The sequence below is a fragment of the Mytilus edulis genome, chromosome 2 (genome assembly GCF_963676685.1).
Source record: "Mytilus edulis chromosome 2, xbMytEdul2.2, whole genome shotgun sequence".
Taxonomy (NCBI): domain Eukaryota; kingdom Metazoa; phylum Mollusca; class Bivalvia; order Mytilida; family Mytilidae; genus Mytilus; species Mytilus edulis.
In genome coordinates this window covers 88,167,473-88,186,404 of record NC_092345.1, presented here as the reverse complement: position 1 = coordinate 88,186,404, position 18,932 = coordinate 88,167,473, and the positions used below count along the sequence as shown (strand labels likewise).

The 18,932-nt window shown below is 30.7% G+C and overlaps 1 protein-coding gene across 21 annotated transcripts in view; it reads left to right on the top strand.

The window, feature by feature from the left end:
* LOC139513304 (partitioning defective 3 homolog) overlaps window positions 1-18,932 on the top strand; it is a 51,812-nt gene that overhangs the window by 7,395 nt on the left and 25,485 nt on the right. For 20 of the 21 annotated variants that reach the window (XR_011662424.1, XM_071301690.1, XM_071301685.1 and 17 more), the window contains exons 3-12: window positions 1,255-1,356; window positions 2,029-2,206; window positions 2,664-2,755; window positions 10,445-10,621; window positions 13,794-13,888; window positions 15,095-15,172; window positions 15,466-15,591; window positions 16,046-16,533; window positions 17,486-17,625; window positions 18,527-18,667. Coding sequence is in view for 20 of the 21 variants with exons in the window: in XM_071301690.1 (XP_071157791.1) it covers window positions 1,255-1,356; window positions 2,029-2,206; window positions 2,664-2,755; window positions 10,445-10,621; window positions 13,794-13,888; window positions 15,095-15,172; window positions 15,466-15,591; window positions 16,046-16,533; window positions 17,486-17,625; window positions 18,527-18,667 (1,617 nt within the window). In the remaining variant the exon portion in view is untranslated. Of the gene's footprint in view, window positions 1-919; window positions 996-1,254; window positions 1,357-2,028; window positions 2,207-2,663; window positions 2,756-10,444; window positions 10,622-13,793; window positions 13,889-15,094; window positions 15,173-15,465; window positions 15,592-16,045; window positions 16,534-17,485; window positions 17,626-18,526; window positions 18,668-18,932 lie in introns of those variants that run through there. The other variant, XM_071301682.1, reaches the window with a different exon arrangement.

Sequence of the window (18,932 nt, the reverse complement as noted above, 5' to 3'; positions counted from 1 at the left end):
TTTGGGCCAGTAGTTTCAGAGGAGAAGATTTTTGTAAAAGTTAACGACGACGGACGACGACGACGGACGACGACGGACGACGGACGACGGACGACGGACGCCGGACGCCAAGTGATGAGAAAAGCTCACTTGGCCCTTCGGGCCAGGTGAGCTAAAAATGTGATAAAAATTATTAGCCCTTTATATTTCACTGTAGATATATGTATGCTGCTTTGAATTGATTGAATTATGTAAGAGTTATTTTATTGATATAATCCTGTATTTTACTTAAAAATGGGTCATTAATTTTGAAGGACTTTATTGGTATTCTTTACATTCTTTATATTTGTTTACATAATATAAGTTAACAATTTTGAAAAGTTAAACAGGATCCTGCAACGTTATATAATAAGAAAAGAGGCGAAGAGACTTCAAGAGAGCATCATAAATTTTTGCACATGTACCTGCCTTTTATAATTTAATAAATTGAAGGTCTGTGTTCTATCCCAAATTCTAAAATTTACAATCTTGGTAAACACAATACAAAAATAAAGTTATATGCATTGCAAATACAAAAATGTACAACATTTAACAGGTTTCTTGTCTTAGACATGCACATGTATTGTAAGACTGGCCATGGATTAAAGCATTAATTGTCAACCTGACTCTTTGTCTTTATCTCTGTCAGTAAAATAAGAAATGTAGGGTAAATATAAAGTGAGATATTAACTTTATAAATTTGGTGTAATCATATAACTATTGCAAAGACAGATAGAGGAAAAAAAACAATGTATCAGTTGTACTGTAATCTCATTGAAGGTTTAGATAAATATGAACGAATTGTTCATTGTACAAAAAGTGTAAACATATACAATGATTTTAGACTTTGGCCTGTAAATTTATCTACATGTATGTTGACAAATAAAACATAACATTTGACCTGTTTAATACAAACCTGGGAGAGCTTTGATTACATATAGTTTTAAAGCAGAACTGATCATGTGGGTATTAGAATGGTAAGTTAGTTTTTTTTTCGTAACTAGATTTGTACACAGAAAGTATATTAAGATAGATTTATATGGGAAATATTTGATCAAGTAAGAAACCAGAAAGTTGTGGATAGGATAAGTTACTCAGGTTATTTGTTGATGTTCCAAATACCTTTAACATGTTTTATATCTGAACGGTATCATGCAATTTCATTTTTACAAAATGTATATATTGTGTAAACTTTAAACCTACAAATCAGTTAATTTGGATGTATTTGTATTGTAGTCTGGTGATTATTGGGTATCAGTAAACAACCTAAGAACAACTGATGGTGGAATACTAGACCCTGATGATTTACTGGTTGATGTGGTTGATGATAAAGAACAGGTATTTATCTCCCATTTTTATCCTGGTGGTCATATTTTGTGTAATACAGTAATCAGTATTCTAGTTATATGTTACTTTATTTGCTAGTACCAGCTGCCAAGTCGCCTCTTTGAAGCTCGTGTCTTTATTGTAGAACCCCCAAAAATATCTTCATCAGACAGGTATCAAACAATTGTTTTCAATTGAAAGAATACTTTGCTAGTATAGTTTTAAGAGCCGTAAATAGGTTCAACATATGTTAACTTGAAGTACACTTACAGGTACTTGATAACGTCTCTGAATAAAAGATGTGGCATATGCATCAATGAGACAGCAAGCAAACAATACACACGAAAAAAAAAGAAAAACTCACTACCTTGAGGTTATTAATTTTAGTATTTATTTCTCAACGATCCATTAAAACCAGGAAAAAAAGTTAACTTTATTGTTAAATTAGATTGGGGGGAAAGATTTTTATTTATGTAATATTTAGTAAACATATGACTGTTTGCCAACATGGCTGACATTACTATAAATAGAACTTGGGGTCAAATATATTTATCATCTGGTACAATATCCTATATGGTAGCTGTCATTAATCCAAATTAGCATATTTATTAATATGGTTTTACGTAAAGAAATATTGATACTAAAATTACTCTAAAACAGCAAACACCCATTTTATATTTGTAGCTTGTAGCAGATTATGAGGAGCAGGGAGCAAATAACTACCAACCACACAATGGAGATGGTGCTAGTGCCTCATCAACAGGAACAGCTAGTCCAGAACCTGTAGAGAGACCTCCTAAAACATATCACAATGTAAATGAAGATGATACAGTGGTCGTCACACCTAAAGATCTCTCAGCTGGTATGTGTCTAGTAAAATAGATTAGTCCTTGCTAATATAGTCAGTAATGAAGATTTTTATGCCTTGATGCTTAAGCATCTGATTAAAACTTTGAATTGTTCTTTATCATTTATTAACTCTAATATGAAAACAAGGAGATCTGGTATGATTCCTAATGAAATAATTATCCACCTAAAGTTCAAATAAAGTGGAAGTAAGCAATTAAACGTAAAGGCAACTGTATGACCTTCAACAATGAGAAAATCCATACTGTAAAGGCTATCTATGCTTTTTCTGATTGATTATTTTGTTTGGAAATATCAAGCTTCTGTGTTATACCCTATTTATCCCTTAAATCACATCAAATCAAAAATTCTGAATCATTAAAAAAAAGTCGGTCAAGTATAATTGAACTTTTTAACTACCCATATACAAAATGTTCTTTACTGAATCACATCCATTATACATTTATTTTAAGGTTCGAGGTTGAGAGTGCGAAGAGGAAGTGAACCCACACTCCATACTCTGAATGACAATATTACAGCTCCTGCAATATGTGAAGTCAAAAATGTAAGTAAACTATACAGTTTGTGAATTACTAAAAACAAATATTTGAATATTTGAAAATAGAATGGATAGATTAATTACCTTCGGTCACTTACATTATGCAATCTACAACATGTTCTTTTGGAGTTTAGGATCTGTAATTTGTGGTGGAGTGTAATTTTGTCCATATTTCAACTGCTTTTTCACATTTTGATGCAAGGCTGAATTTAGCCATTTTAGACACAGATGGATATTATCGTAGTAAATATGCAAAAAAATGATAATGGAATTTATATTGGGTGGCAATGACATTTTAGGTATTATAACTAAGGTGTCCTGTACAATTACTTATATTATTTAACACCTTTCATTTTAACACAGCTTGACCTCAAACATTTTACCAGTACATGTAACAATTTTGAGTGTAAAAATGAATAAGTTAAATTTATAATTTTTGAGTAGTCCTCTAATTTTACAAATACATGTTTGACAGTCCTGGTTTGCAGTTTTATCTGAGTAGACCCTGTTAATTGTAGATAAAAAGCATCAATTAGCAAGTATCAATTACATGCACATACCATGAACATTTAAACTGGAAGGATTTTAAATATAAACAGGAATGCTAGAATATGTAACATTTGTGACTGTAATTCTGTAGAGGATAATTTCCCTTTTAAAATATGGAATGTATAAAATATTAAGAAATTCATATGAATTCATGTGAATCTTATTACATTTGTACTAGAGAAATCCATCTGCATTTAACCCTATACAAATTTTATCTGTTTGTAATATAAAAGATTATAGTGTATTTATACAATGCTCAAAGAATTTGTAACTTTTTAATGTGTATCATGCCCTGGAATTGTATTAATCTATTGTATTATATAAAGTTTCTACAATTTATTGTAATGTTAACTATAACTATATTGCTTTTGGAATAAAGAATATATGTAATCATTGAAAAAAGAGAAATGAATATATGTAATACACAAATTTATAGAAAATTTTAAAATGTTTAAACATTTGTGATAGTTTGAAGTTAAAAGAAAATTGGCCTGAAAAAAATTAAGATAAAATATTATTGTTTCACATGACAGTAATACATAGGGATGACTTTTATCGTCTACCACTCTTTGTTAAAAGCCATGTCCTCATCCTGATAATAAAGAAGTATTTCTCACTGGACATAAAGCAACATTCCATTATCATCAATATTATCATCATCCCACTATAGCTAGTTCAAATCCAGGAACATGCATTTAATTTTAAGCTATATGCTTAGGGTGCCATCAACAGTTTTCCTGTATGACATCATATTTTTAGTGACCATGCATAAGTGACCCCTCTAGTAATGGTATTGTTGTCTCGCTTGACGGAGTCAAAAAAGCGAGACATACATGTAGGTATGCTGTTTCTGCCGGCAGCGCCAGCAACAGCGTCAATGTATTAGTTTGTGATTAGGTGTAGGTTATGGTGAACAGCAAGTGGTAGGTCAATCATATTTGGTATGCAGTTGTATAAGCATTGGCACATGTCATTTCCATGGAGATTATTTGGCCCTGCCCCCTCAGTTATGGTCTATTGAGTTCGAAACTTTTGCTTATTTGACATGTATTAGTTTGTGGTTAGGTCAGTTTATGGGGAACCACAAGTGGTAGGTCAATGATATTTGGTATGCAGTTGTATAAGCATAGGCATATCTAGTTTCCATGAAGATAATTTGGCTCCGCCCTCTTAGTCATGGTCTATTGACTTTGAAATTTTTTCTAAGTTATCATGTATTAGTTTGTGATTAGGTCAGTTCAAGGGGAACCATTAGTGGTAGGCCAATGTTAATTGGTATTCAGTTTTATAAGCTTTGGCACATCTCATTTCCATGGAGAATATTTGGCCTTGCCCCTCAGTCACAGTCTAATGACTTTGAAACTTATCTTAGTTTACATGTATTAGTTTGTGATTAGATCTGTTTAAGATAAACTGCTTTTGGTATGCAAATTTATTGGCATTTGCAAGTAGTGTTTCCATGGAGACTATATAGCCCCACCCCCTCTTCATGGTTCATTGACTTTGAAACTTTTACATAGTTTACAAGTTAATGTTTGTATTTAGATTTGGGAATGACTTATAATAAGTCAATGGTATTTGGTATGCAGTTGTATTAGCATTGGCATATTTCATTTACATGGAGATTGTTTAGCCATATAACTCAGTCATGGTTCAATGACTTTGAATATTTGCATAACTTATGTAAGATGTTAGAGTATTGCTATTTGGATTTCAACATTTGCATAATCAAAATTAAAAAAGACGAGACATATCTCTGTGATAACAGTTTATTTATACAGATACTTGTATAAGACTAGATAGATCTGGAAATAGAATGGTCTTGAATGAAAAAGAAATAAAGTGTTATTTAAACATAAGAAAAAGCTTTACCCACAAGAGACGTAAAAAATGTCATATTGAAACTTAAATATTGCATATTTGTATAGCAGAAAATATTATCTTGAGGAAATGGTGAAATTATACCCTCAGTTATTCAGTCATTTCTGTGTAATATTTTATGTGTTGTTAGCTCTAATTGATGTGAAGTAAAAACCAAATAGAAAACTTTTTGCATATTTATTCTCTTGAAACAATTCCTCTTCAAGAACAAAATTATTTGAATATGATTTGGTGGTGTTAAATGGGAGTTTCGGGCAAAAACAGTTATTGCATTATAATTACACTATAATTGCTAAACATACTGCAACTCAGTTGAACTGTATTATTTGCCAATACCGATCTTGTTAAGCCTTATATGTGACATATATATAATGTTTTTTGACCATTTTTATCTATGGCGTTATGAAATAATACAGAATTTTGATGTTGTTTGCTTCAAATTCATAATTGTTGATTTTACACCAAAAAAAATAATCATTTGGAACAGTTTTTGTTAGTCATAGCCTTACATTCTACCTGTTTTAAGCCTTGACAAAATCAAACTAATATCTTGAGACAACGTATGGTTATTCTATAAGTATACATTGGTTTACCTGTCTAGATCTTAAACATTGTAAATTTGTCAACTTATTACAAGTCACTTTCACCTTTAAATCTGTAAATGTTTGTGATAATATCAGGGTAAACTGCTTTCCTGCTGAAGTGTTCACTTATGTAAATTTATTCAATTTATTGGTCTGTTAAATAGTTCTATTATTGGTACTTCAAATAGAAGGTTATACTGGATACAGTTAATTGGGGCTTCATGTGAAGATAAATAGAATAACAATCTGTGAGTGTGCATGTGAGGCAATAATTAGCAGGAAATGTATTCTCACCTGTTTAAATTTATATCTTTACAAGAAAATTGTATTAAAATGATATAGAATATTGAAAAATCAGTTGTTAAAAATTATTTGCTTGTTACTACCTTTTACATATGCAGAAGTGAAATTTAACATCCAATTGATCAATATGATTAACTATTTGTTTTTTTAACTGCTTATGTCCTGAAATTGCAAGCTGGATTATGCATAAGCTTTTGTTATTCCATTATATGAAATAAAAGAGAGTTTTACCATTTAAATTTTTTGTTATTTTGTTGATTTTTAGAGTACTACGTACACCGTTCTTTTCAATATATCTATTTGTAAAATTGTGGATTGTAGACAACATTTGTCAATGCTGTTAATTTACATGTCTTTGGCAATTATTATTTAAACAACTTTAGAATTTATCTGAATTAACAGCAAATTATCCTTTTGTATGTTAAACACCTTTTCACTTTTTAAATACCACGTTTCCTTAGACTAACTTTATGAAAGGCCATATTGTATCCTGATTTCATTGTGTCAATCTAGGTTAAAGTTTATCTTGGTTAGTATCATAACACTAAATATTTTCACAGTCAGGCATGAATTAACCTCTTTTTGAATTTATTTAAGCTCTTTTATTAGATTACACTCAAGATTGTCCATAGATCATTTGGTTTCAGTATCTTATATACAAGAGAAAGGACATTAAAATATTTGAAATTTAAAAATTATTTAGTGCATAATTAGTCCCATCTAGAAACTGTAAATGGAAATAATATTATTAATGTGTTTTGATTTTCTAATTTAAAAAAGTTGTTCCTTTTATTTCATTTCATTAAACAGGGACAGAGTAAGCTGTGATGTTAAGTACCTTTTACTTTGTGAAAGTAGCAGAAAATGATATTATAAAAAAACATGTTCTAAAACAATAAAGATTCAATGTCATGATACAGTCTTATACATGAACAATTTTTAAATGATGAAGATAATAAACCTATATTTATAGCAGTGTAATATGATAGATTTGGAAAGTTACTGCCCAAATACCTGTGTCAAATTTATCTAGTCAACCTTTGTATCTTTTATGTTATAGCTAGTTTCTAAAAAATTGTTAAAATTACAAAGTAAATAAAAATGGTATGGTTGTATACTATTTAATTGATTTGAAAATGAAGAGGTATAGATATACCAGCAAAGAAAAGAAAAAGTGAAATCCTTCACAGATACGTTACTTATGTAAAGCACTAGTAAACACATGTCTGCTAGAATTCAAACAATATTAAAAGATGCTTTCAGAAGATAGTAACCAACTGCTAATTCATTAGGCGGATAAGTTTGTTTTTTCAATTGTCTGTATTTAATGATGAAACATCTAGTTTCCATTAAGGAAATGAGTATGAAGTTAAGCAACAGTCCTACATCAATTATTGAGATAATTAGATGATTAAATTAGTCTTACCAGACTACTCATCAAACTATCAGATGTGCTACTAATTTTCTAATGTATATACTGAAAACATCTTTTATCATGAGTTTTATGTCAGACTGTTCCAACTGAAGCTTTCGTTTTTATAAAATAATTAAGTAATTATTATACCCCCGCTTTGAAAAAAAGGGGGGTATACTGTTTTACCTCTGTCTGTCCTTCTGTCAGTCCATCAGTCCGTCAGTCTTTCAGTCAGTCCGTCCGTCCCATGAATATTTTTCGTCACATTTTTCTCAGGAACTACACTACCAGGATTTCTGAAATCAAAAATACAGTTAGATTGTTTATTTTATTTCTAAATAATACAAAGAGTTGTCAAGAATACATTATAACATTGACAACACATGATGTTTCTGTTTACTTGGCCAAACCTCGTTCAACATCGTATCCCAACTCTGGAAAAAAAATGTCATGAAATCCTATAGTACTGCATAGTCTGCACCCGTTCCATCAATTTCATTCCCAGGGTAAAAAACCGCGGACTATACACCCCTTTCTACAGTAAATAGAAATCAATAAAATTTTAACACAATGTTTATAACCACAAAAGGAAGCTTGGGATTGATTTTGGGGGTTATGGTCTCTAAGCTTTAGGAATTAGGGGCCCAAAGGGACCCAAAACTAGCATGTATCTAGTGTCAGTACAAAAAGTTGTGTATAAGTATTTTGATTGTTCTGAAATTGTACCACAATGTTTAATACCATAAGTAGAAGGTTGGGATATATTTTGTGGGTTATGTGGCAAACAGTCTAGGAATATAGGGCCAAAAAGGGGCCAAAAAATAAGCATTTTTGTAGTTTCAAGACAATAAATTAGAGTTATCTTTCTGTGTTCAGAATGGTTGTTGAATCGCCTAAAACAAATGCTTTATGAAATCTTCTCTGAAAATTGGAGTTATCTTTCTTTGTCCAGAATAGTAGTTGAATCAACTTAAATCAATGCTATATACAATATACAATGCAATATTCACTTTACTACCAACTGATTTAAAGCAGTCTTTACCATTCAGTGATTACAAGCACTTTGATTACCATTCTAGGGTTATGCCCCTTTACAAATGGAAAAATTGGAAGAATTTTTTAGTTTCTGTTCTCTTAACTTAAGTTTGTCTCAACTAAATTTAATAAAATGTGTATATAATGCTTTTTACCTCTAAACTCAGTTCAATTCAATTTTTCTCATTTCAGATTTCAGAAATTAAAACAAAAATTTCTTCAAATACTTTTATTTGGGGGAGGATTCATATTCAACAGCATAGTGAATTGCTCAAGCAAAAAAAAAATTTTTTAAGTTCATTAGACCACATTCATTCTGTGTCAGAAACCTATGCTGTGTCAACTATTTTATCACAATCCAAATTGAGAGCTGTATCCAGCTTGAATGTTGTGTCCATAATAGCCCAAACTGTTCAGGGTTCGACCTCTGCGGTCTTATAAAGCTGCGCCCTGTGAAGCATCTGGTTAAAATTATTGTGTAAATTTCTACAGAGGTTGATTCACAAAAATAAAAACTGTAATTTTATATTTTGATAGTTGCAACATTTTCAGAATTCTCATTCTTTTTTCTCTTATCGAACAATCTAAAAAAATTGTATAAAATTTCTGAAATTTACAGTATGTACTTGCCATTTATACTTGAATGCAGATGTAGAAATAAGTATTTTGTCTGATGCTTTGTTATTCAATGCAAATAGATAATGCTGTATTATAAGATAAAATTCTCTGTGTTTTGAGTGATTTCACATCCTTAAATCATTTGGGTATTGTCCAAAAGAATGACTCATGTATATAGAAAACATAAAAAAAGGAACTCCTTTGATTAATATCACAGATGACCATTAATTCAATTATTGGTAGATTAGTAATGTACAGTTTTGTAAATAAATATGCAGGTACTGTGTTTTAAGATAGAAAGGAAATTAAACATAATATTCTTTCTTTATTAGTATCTGTCTGGCACCTTTTGATTTTTCTGTACTTTTTATAAAAATATTAAGTTACCACGCAAACAGTAACTCTCAAGAACTGTGAATGACACCAGTCTAGCCTGTTGAGTACTGTAAATTCAAAAAATTATTGCGATGTTTTTATTATTGACAAAAATGGGACAGGGATATAATCACAATTATTTAAACTTGCATTTTTTTTTGTGTGTGAATCAAAAAGGATTTTTTTCAATATTGCAAAAATTAGAATAACATTTTAGTCTAAAATGACAAAATCGCATAATTCATGCATGCAATAATTTCTGAATTTACAGTATTTAAGGCTTCATTAGAAAGATGTCATTGAAGTCTCTCATGTAGCAAATATATATTTGAAACATACTTGATAATAAAGAGATTTTAATGTATTTTATTAAAGAACAGTTTTGTTGGTTATATCGTAATTTAAACATTGACCAAAATGCATTTTACAATTGTCATGTAATCATTTTTTTGTGACCTTATGATATTTTTCATAGTAGTTGAGATTCATTTATAATAAAAAACATTTTTCAATGACCAGAAGATTACATAATTAATTTGTTATAAATAAAAGTTATAAAATAATATATTCACTTTGTTATACTGTGGTTGATTTGTATATAATTAATCCATGTTGTATCAGAGCAGTAAAGAAATAGTTGAATTTGAGGCTGGGAAAGATGTGAATGGCTTTATGTAAACCAAAGTGTGAAAATGATTGTCTTTAGATAATTTGGTGGAGGAGTCTATCCATATCTAAAATGGACAATCGTTAGTCCCGATTGATTTATAAGAGTGACAAGATGACAAACAATGACAATGGTATAATTGTCAGATTATTATACATATGTACATTAGGAAACAGACTATAAGTGATGTGTATTGGGTTAATTTACCTATTTGACATGTATTAAGATATGTATTTATTGTTTACCTTTCATATGTTATGTTCTTACAGGTGATTGAGGAACATTCCTCTGATGGAACTTCTTCACCCGGAAATGGAACTCAGAATCCTGCCACCACTAATCCATTTAACAGATTCGCCAGGGACTCATGGCGGCAGTCCCTTGGGAACAGGCCAGATATGTACAAATGGTTGGTGGCTCAGGAGAAACAACAGGACAGAGTACAGGTAATTGGTGAAACATAATGAAATAAACAAATATCTGTATGTGAGAAGAATATATGTTAATTAGCATAATTGAAATATACCTGGAAATGAATTGGAGGTACATGTACACAAGTGTTCATACAGGTTAGACTTCACAGCAAATGAATATAGTTTTAGTTAAAGGGGAACTATTATTTCATTGCATGTTAAAGGATTATTTAAAAAAAAAAATCTATGAATATGTGAACATAAGGTAAGTCTTCAAGTTAATTTTAGTTAACCACACTTCATTGCTAACAATTGAGTAGGGCTATATTGCATTCACTTTGTCTGTCCATCACACAATACATATTATATATTGTCACAGGTAGTATAGAGGAAAATCACTTTATATTTAATCAGCAGCTTGACAGTGATGATATAAAAAAAGAAGATGTGGTATGATTGCCAATGAGACAACTATCCACAAAAGACCAAAATGACAGACATTAACAACTATAGGTCACCGTACGGCCTTCAACAATGAGCAAAGGCCAAACCGCATAGTCAGCTATAAAAGGCCCCGATAAGACAATGTAAAACAATTCAAACGAGAAAACTAACGGCCTTATTTATATAAAAAAATGAAGAAATAACAAATATGTAACACATAAACGAGTTGTAGTGTGAACACTTCTGAGATCTGTCAAAAGCTTGATGAACCTATTATTAGTATGTGGTACTGAACAGAATCACTTCATTTATAGCTTTATAACAATACACATGATTTGTCAACTATTAGTCAAGTTTGTCCATGTTCTTCTGTCCACACTTATTATTATCTTATTGACATTTATAAAAAAAAAAGAGAGTTGTTAACTAGAAAGCAAGTTGAAGTGTTTCCTATGTGCTGATATTTTGATTTTTTTCTATATGTTGAATTAAAATTTCATAACATATTTCTACAGTGGTATGGAACAGTATTACTTCATATCTGGTCAACAGCTTTGCAATATTAAGTGATAAGTTACATTTGTGTGAGGTTGTAAGAGCTTTTGGGTTCCATCAATAGCTTACTTTCAGTTTACAACTTTTTAAATTATGACTGGAATAAGCTTATCACAACAACACATTCATTCTTGTTACATAATGGATATATAATAAAAAATACAAGAAAATGAGTTTTTCTGCTCTATGTAAAAGAAAGGAACTTCGGAAAATTTTACCAAAAAAAATATATAAATAATCCCCCATTAAGCATGTGCACAGTGGTTCATGTTTGGGTTAAACCAATTTAGTCAGTCTTACTACATATACCTTGGCAAAAACTCAGATCCTACTGTCAACATATAAAAATAAATGTGATGGATATTCACGTACAGGTGAAAACAGTTAAATAGATGTAGAAAATAAAAGTTTTGTGGGGGTTCTTTATACCCATTACAAACTGTTTGTATCAGGAGTAAGCCAGAATGGAAAACTTTTCAAAAGCTATTAACCTTTAAAAACGAAAAAAAAAAATGACACCCAGGGAAACTAATTGATAAATTGTTCATTTGTTGACACAGTAAATATATAGGTAATAATAGGTACATCAGGATGATAGACATTTATCTCTTTATTACATTACAAATGATTTATTTACTATTAGTCCAGTGTGTCCATGCTCTTCAGTCCACACCGATTATCATTATATACACTGACCTTATGTTATATGTAAGAGAGGTGTCAACTAGAATATAAGTACAATGTATCAAATGTTTTTATATATGAATAACTTTATTTTATTGTATATAATATTATAAAAAGCCTTTGTATGTATCATACTATAGTTATTTTTATTTTGATAACTGAAAGAAGAATTGCTATTGTTATTAAACTTATACTATTTCAAGATGATACTAAAACAAGGATAATAGTCAAGGAAAGGATGTAAAATCAAATAAGGACAGAGGTCAAGGGGAGAATGTAAAATAAAACAACACAAAGAATAGAATATAAATGTAACAAGGGCAAAATGTGGGATAGAAATAAAACAAGGGCAAGGGGTTATAATTAGAAGTTTTATAGAACACTAAGGGCACAAAACAAGGCAAAGGGTATGATATGATATGTATATTGGTGACATTTTGATAAGAGACTTCTGAGATGCAACAGCAATATGTAAAATTTTGCATCTAAGGAAGTCTCTTCCCAAAATGAATGGTTTTGTTTTCAAAAGGATATAATGTTAATTTGATATTATATAGAATTTTGGTTTAGTTTAAGAATGTTCTGCTTCTAAATTTTGTTTCTAGGATGAATTCTTAAAATTGGCTAGAATTGGTCAAAATTGTAGTTTTGAGTCATTTTGGGGCATTTATGATTTTATTACCTGCTAAGAAAATAAGCATTAAAATTGAAAAAAAAATCTTGAAGTGCACACATGGAGATATCATAGTTTGAATTCAACATATGAGAAAAAATTGAATACTATCAAAATAGTACTAGTCATGCGGGTGTGAAATAAATTAAGGGGAAAATTATTCAAATGCATTGCTTTTCAGAAAATGTTGTATTTAGCAGAGTAAAAAAAATTAGATTGCTTTATCTTTTGGGGAAGAAGATTTTAGCATATGCATTTCATCTATAGAAGCTGAATTTCATCAGTCTTAGGGAACCAACAATTCCCTGTAGGGAGTCTAGGCTCAGTCCCTAAATTAAACCCTTTTTAACATAATCAGTTTCAGCATGTTCAGTGTGTCATGTTGGCAAGAATAAAATATGCTGAAAGCAACAATGGCGAAGTAAGCTGAGTTGGTGTGGTCTGCTTTCATTCTAGTTCAAGTTCAAGCTAACAGGATTTTTATGCCCCATTTATGAGCATTATGTTTTCTGGTCTGTGCGTCTGTCCATCTGTTCATTCGTCTCTTCATTCATTCGTTCGTCAGTTTGTCAGGTTGAAGTTTTAGTCAAGATAGTTTTTGATAAAGTTGAAGTCCAATCTACTTGAAACTTAGTACACATGTTCCCTATGATATGATCTTTCTAATTTAATAACAAATTAGAGATTTCCCCCCATGTTCACGGTCCACTGAACATAAAAAATGATAGTGCGGATGGGGCATCCATATACTGGGGACACATTCTTGTTGATTATCTTATTTTTTCACTCTATCTAGTTGATTTTCTATAAAATTTTAGTCATAATACAATGATATATATTTTGATTCAGATGGAAAGAAAAGAGCCATTGGGTGGAGTCAGTACTGATGTGAAGAAAGATATCCCAGATGTTATCAGCAGAGTTCACCAACCACATATTCAAGGGTAAGATCATTATACCTGATTATTTATATATTTTTTATCAATATAAGGTTCAAACATTTATGTGAGATGATAATTACTCAGTTTATAAAAAAGTCTAAAGAGATTAAGTTTCATAGACCACTTTAATATCAGATATGCTATATAGGTTTATATTCTTACAAGGAATCTATGATGAATATTATGATTAATGTATTAAATTACACTTAAAAGTCTATCCAAAGTCCTGAAAGCAGTGAATTGTTAAATATGATGTTGTCATATATTCAGATAACCTCATTTTATCTTCTTCATCAAAAGTAGTCATAGGTATTAACATAGACATTGATATTAGCATTGACATAGGTTTTACTTTTCTGGTGATGGAAACATTCACAATAATGATCGATGCATGAGTTCTGTCAATGCCAGTTATAGCTGCGGAACCGTAGCTCTTAGGTCCTTATGTTATTTTTTGACTATTTGCGGTCCGCAGCTATGCCGCAGCTATGCCGCAGCTATGCCAGTTATTGTCATGATGAAACCCCAATGGTGAGGTCAAGTTTTTAAGATTTAAGGATGAGACAGTAAATATACAAGACAGCTCTAAATAATAAGATTTGATTGGTTATTTAGTCTGGATTTCTGTAAATTCAGAAATTATTGCGATGCTTTTATTATTGCGAAAATTGCGACAGGGTTAAAATCGCAATAATTTAAACTCGCATTTTGAAATTATGTATATAACTTTAATAGGATTTTCCTCAATTTTGCAAAAATGAAAATGGCATATTAGTCTATATAATAATGACAAAATGGCAATATTAAATGCATGCAATAATTTCTGAATTTACAGTATATCACCATATGTCTGACATGCAAATTTTATCATATTACCCTCAATTTCATGCATCAGTGCTCGAAATCTTTCATGATCTGACACGGAAAGTATGTTCCTCAGTAACTACATGATTGATCAACAAAATTCAGTTAGTGGATTGGTTGCAAGGACTTTATTTCTGACATATTTTCATGACCCTTCAGTGACCTTAAATGGTGATTGTTTCAGTGAAACTTATAAACAGAAAATTACTTTCACTTTATGCTCTTTTGCATTTATTGGCAGAAACATAATATTTGGCTAGACAAAATAATTAGGTCTAAATCAGATCTATTTTGATGCAATTAATCCAGTCTCTACATCAAATGTGTTGTTCTTAATTTTTTCAGAAGTATATTGATAAATTTACCAACAGAAGGAGGCCCACTTGGTATCCATGTTGTTCCCGATTACAATGAAGAAGGGAAGTAAGTAACTTATCATCTTCAGTAAAAAGTTGAGAAAACCATCAGTCAAAGCAAATGACTCTTCAATAATTGATATATGAACGTACAAATTAAACATACAAGTAGTTCAATTAAACAATCAATTGAAAGCAAAATAAAAGGTATCAATTTATATCGTTCTTAAAAATTCATATTTTTTAAAGAATTTAAACTTGCACTTGGTTGAAAGATATTCATTGAAACAGGAAAATCTTAATCCTATATAATTTATAAGACTGGTTAGTTAACTGTTCTATGTAATTTACAATTTACAGAGAGAATGGCTTACTGGTACATGGCGTTGAACCTGGAGGGAGAGTTGACAAAGATGGTCGTCTACGAGAAAATGATAGAATTGTAGAAATCAATGGAATAAGTTTAGTTAATGTCAGCTTTATAAGGTAATATCAGAGTCACAACTTGTCAAGAAGAATACATCACATTATTATTTATTTATTTTCAACTCACAATGTCAAAAGTGACCAGTGTAACCTTTTGCAAAAAAAATTCTGTCGTTCACTTTCTGTTGTGTGTCTCATATTTTTCAGTAGATATTTATTATGAGCACTGATAAAGTTAACAATTGCCTATCTCAACATTTTTCTTTAGTTGACAAGTTCTTCTTCTTCCAAAAATTTGCATACCACCTCTGTTGTATTATTGCAAATGACAACAAAAAACAAGATAAAAATTATTCATATTATGTGTAGTGACTCATTTTCAACCTAAAAGTTAATATTACATCATCTAAAATTCTGTATATGTCATTGTAAAAGAAAAAAAGTAATAAATATTGAAACAAATACAAAAAATGAACAGCAGTTTAAAGACTATAAATATAATTTTTTTTTACAGTGCCAGACAAACATTTAGTGAATCTATGAAAGGAGATGAAATCAAAATACGAATTGTTAAAAAGAAACCAGCACCAGCATTACCCAAACAACCACCACCGACACTACCAAAACCAAGGGGATATTCTCCAACAAAACCATCTCCATTGTCCTTGCCACCACCAAAACTAGACAGTTCTAATTGTTTATCTCCAACTGGTCCTGACAAAACTAGTACACCTACTGATTCTGGTCCCAGTTCAAGCAATAGTCCATTAGGGTCAGATTCGACCGATGGGAGACCAGTCGCCAGAGATCCACAACCAATTAAACCAGGACCACCTATTAGACCTGGTCTACCAAGCAAACCACAGTCCCCAACAAAGAAAACTCCACCAGCAGTGCCAGTTAGAGATCCCAAGACTTCACTGTCATCACAAGAGAATGCAATTATAGCTCCAACTAATACCAAGAAAATTGGCACAAAAATTTCGCTCCAGTTGAAAAAAGGTATTTCCTACGAAAACTTTCTGTTGAAATTTTATAAATAGTTGATATAATCTAGCTTTTATTCTTGTTCATTGAAACTGAAAAGATTTGTACAGTTGCATTTATGACATAACTTTAAAGTTTGTATGCTTTGAATCCAATGTATTAAAACATGTGGCTATGATTGAAAGATTGAATAACTGTAGCATACATTTAAGTTAAATGTCATACTAAAAAAGTAATGTTCTCTTAGGATAAATGGAAATAAAAAGAATATTTTAGAAACACACTTTTACTAAAGGAGTAGGTCCAGTAAGACCCCTTTTTGGCCCCAAAATATAGCAGTTTTACAAAATTGTTAAAATGTAAACTTTTGGTTATTTATTGGACAGTAGAATGCTTCTGCTACATAAATATGGGCTGTTTTAGACAATACAATGCACATATATCAGGTACTAGCACCATTAAGTCATGCTAAATTACTGAAATCTTCACAATTCTAGCATTTTAGTTAAATTTTATACGGTTTTCGTGTAAAACGGAAGTGGCCGCATTCGTGTTCATCCTTAATATTGAAATGCAAGTTGTATTTTATGATAATACATAACATATATAAAGGTTGAGGATGAACACGGATGCGGCCACTTTCATTTTTGACAAAAACCATCTGAAAAGTGACATTTTCTTCATATTTGGTAGATTTTTCATATTTGAGCTTGAATCAGATCGTTTTTAATGACTAAATCAGTTAAAATCTTTCACATCAACTAATTGAATCGAATGAAATAGACACTTAAGTGTTTAAAAAGTGGTCAAAATCTTTCTTCAGATGAACCTGAAATTTGAGGCCAAAATCGGTCCTTACCGGACCTACTCCTTTATGAAATGAGTTATTTTATTGTTATATATATAGGTCCATCTGGTCTGACACACTTTTACTAATTTTATAAAATGAGTTGTTTTAATGTTATAGGTCCATCTGGTCTTGGATTCAGTGTGACTACTAGAGACAATCCTGCTGGAGGTTTTACTCCTATCTACATTAAAAATATTCTCCAAAAAGGTGCAGCTATAGAGGAAGGCACATTGAAGGCTGGTGATAGGCTTCTCATGGTAATATATAATATATATATATATATATGTCAATCTACATGAACTTGTAATAACTCAAACAGTGTCATTAAATCTTGAAGTATACAAAGCAAAAATTTACAAAGTTAACAGTACATTTTTACCGGACATTATAATGGAATGAAGATTATGTTTTGGTAACTGTTTAATGAATCTGTATATCTATGTATTTATTGTATAACCTCTCCATTAATCATAGAATATTGAATTATTTACTCTTACCCTTATACTTTTTACCTTTTAATAAGTTCACATAAAAATATCTTCATCATACGTACATTAAAAAAAACCCACCATTTACAGCTGATATATATATAAAAAAAATCCGCGGAACCCAGTGTCTCGCCTACTTTATGAATCTAATAAATGTTTTAAGAACTTAAACTGCAGACTATGTAATGTTAACAGGAAGAAAAACTAAGTCCATTTATAAATAATATACTGAAAAACAGGAAATATATTTTTACAAAATTTTGTTCTATATACTAGCTTTTGATCATTAACAAGCTTCCGTCAAAGTTTGGAAGAAATCTAGGATAGTTGAGAAAGTTATTTAAATTAAAAAAAAATGTAACCACAGAGTGAATATTTGTCTAAAATTAGCAGGTTTGACAAAAAGAAGATGTGGTATAATTGCCAATGAGACAATTCTCCACAAGAGACCAAATGAGACAGACATTAAAAACTACAGGTCACTGTATAACTTTCAACAATGAGCAAAGTGCACATACACACATAATAACAGGTCATTGAAAAAAAATAGAAAAGAAAAGACATTACTTAAATAAAAAGTGATCATTTTTTACAATCTACCACACAGTATTGATGCAACTTGAAAACATATAGAATATATATGATGTAACAATGTTATGATCTTATTTAGGTGAATGGTGTGGACATGGATGGAAAGTCCCAGTCAGAAGTTGTGGCATTGCTACGTAACGTCAAACTTGGAGAGACTGTCAGTTTAGAGATATCTCGTCAGGTTACTGAGGAAGATCGATTTAAAGTCCCTAGACAATTGGTAACATACATGAATTTTAAACACAATATCATTTCTACAAAATGATATTCTTGCTTCACATTTTATAGAAATTAAGTTGTCTTAAGTGGTTTTGGAAGTTTCAAGACAGGTCAAATTCTATGTGGTAAATGATACAGTAAAACATGTTAACTATCGGATATATTAACAATTATAATCATAATAGATATTAGAAGATGTGGTATGAGTGCCCATGAGACAACTCTTCATTCAAGTCACAATTTGTAAAAGTAAACCATTATACATC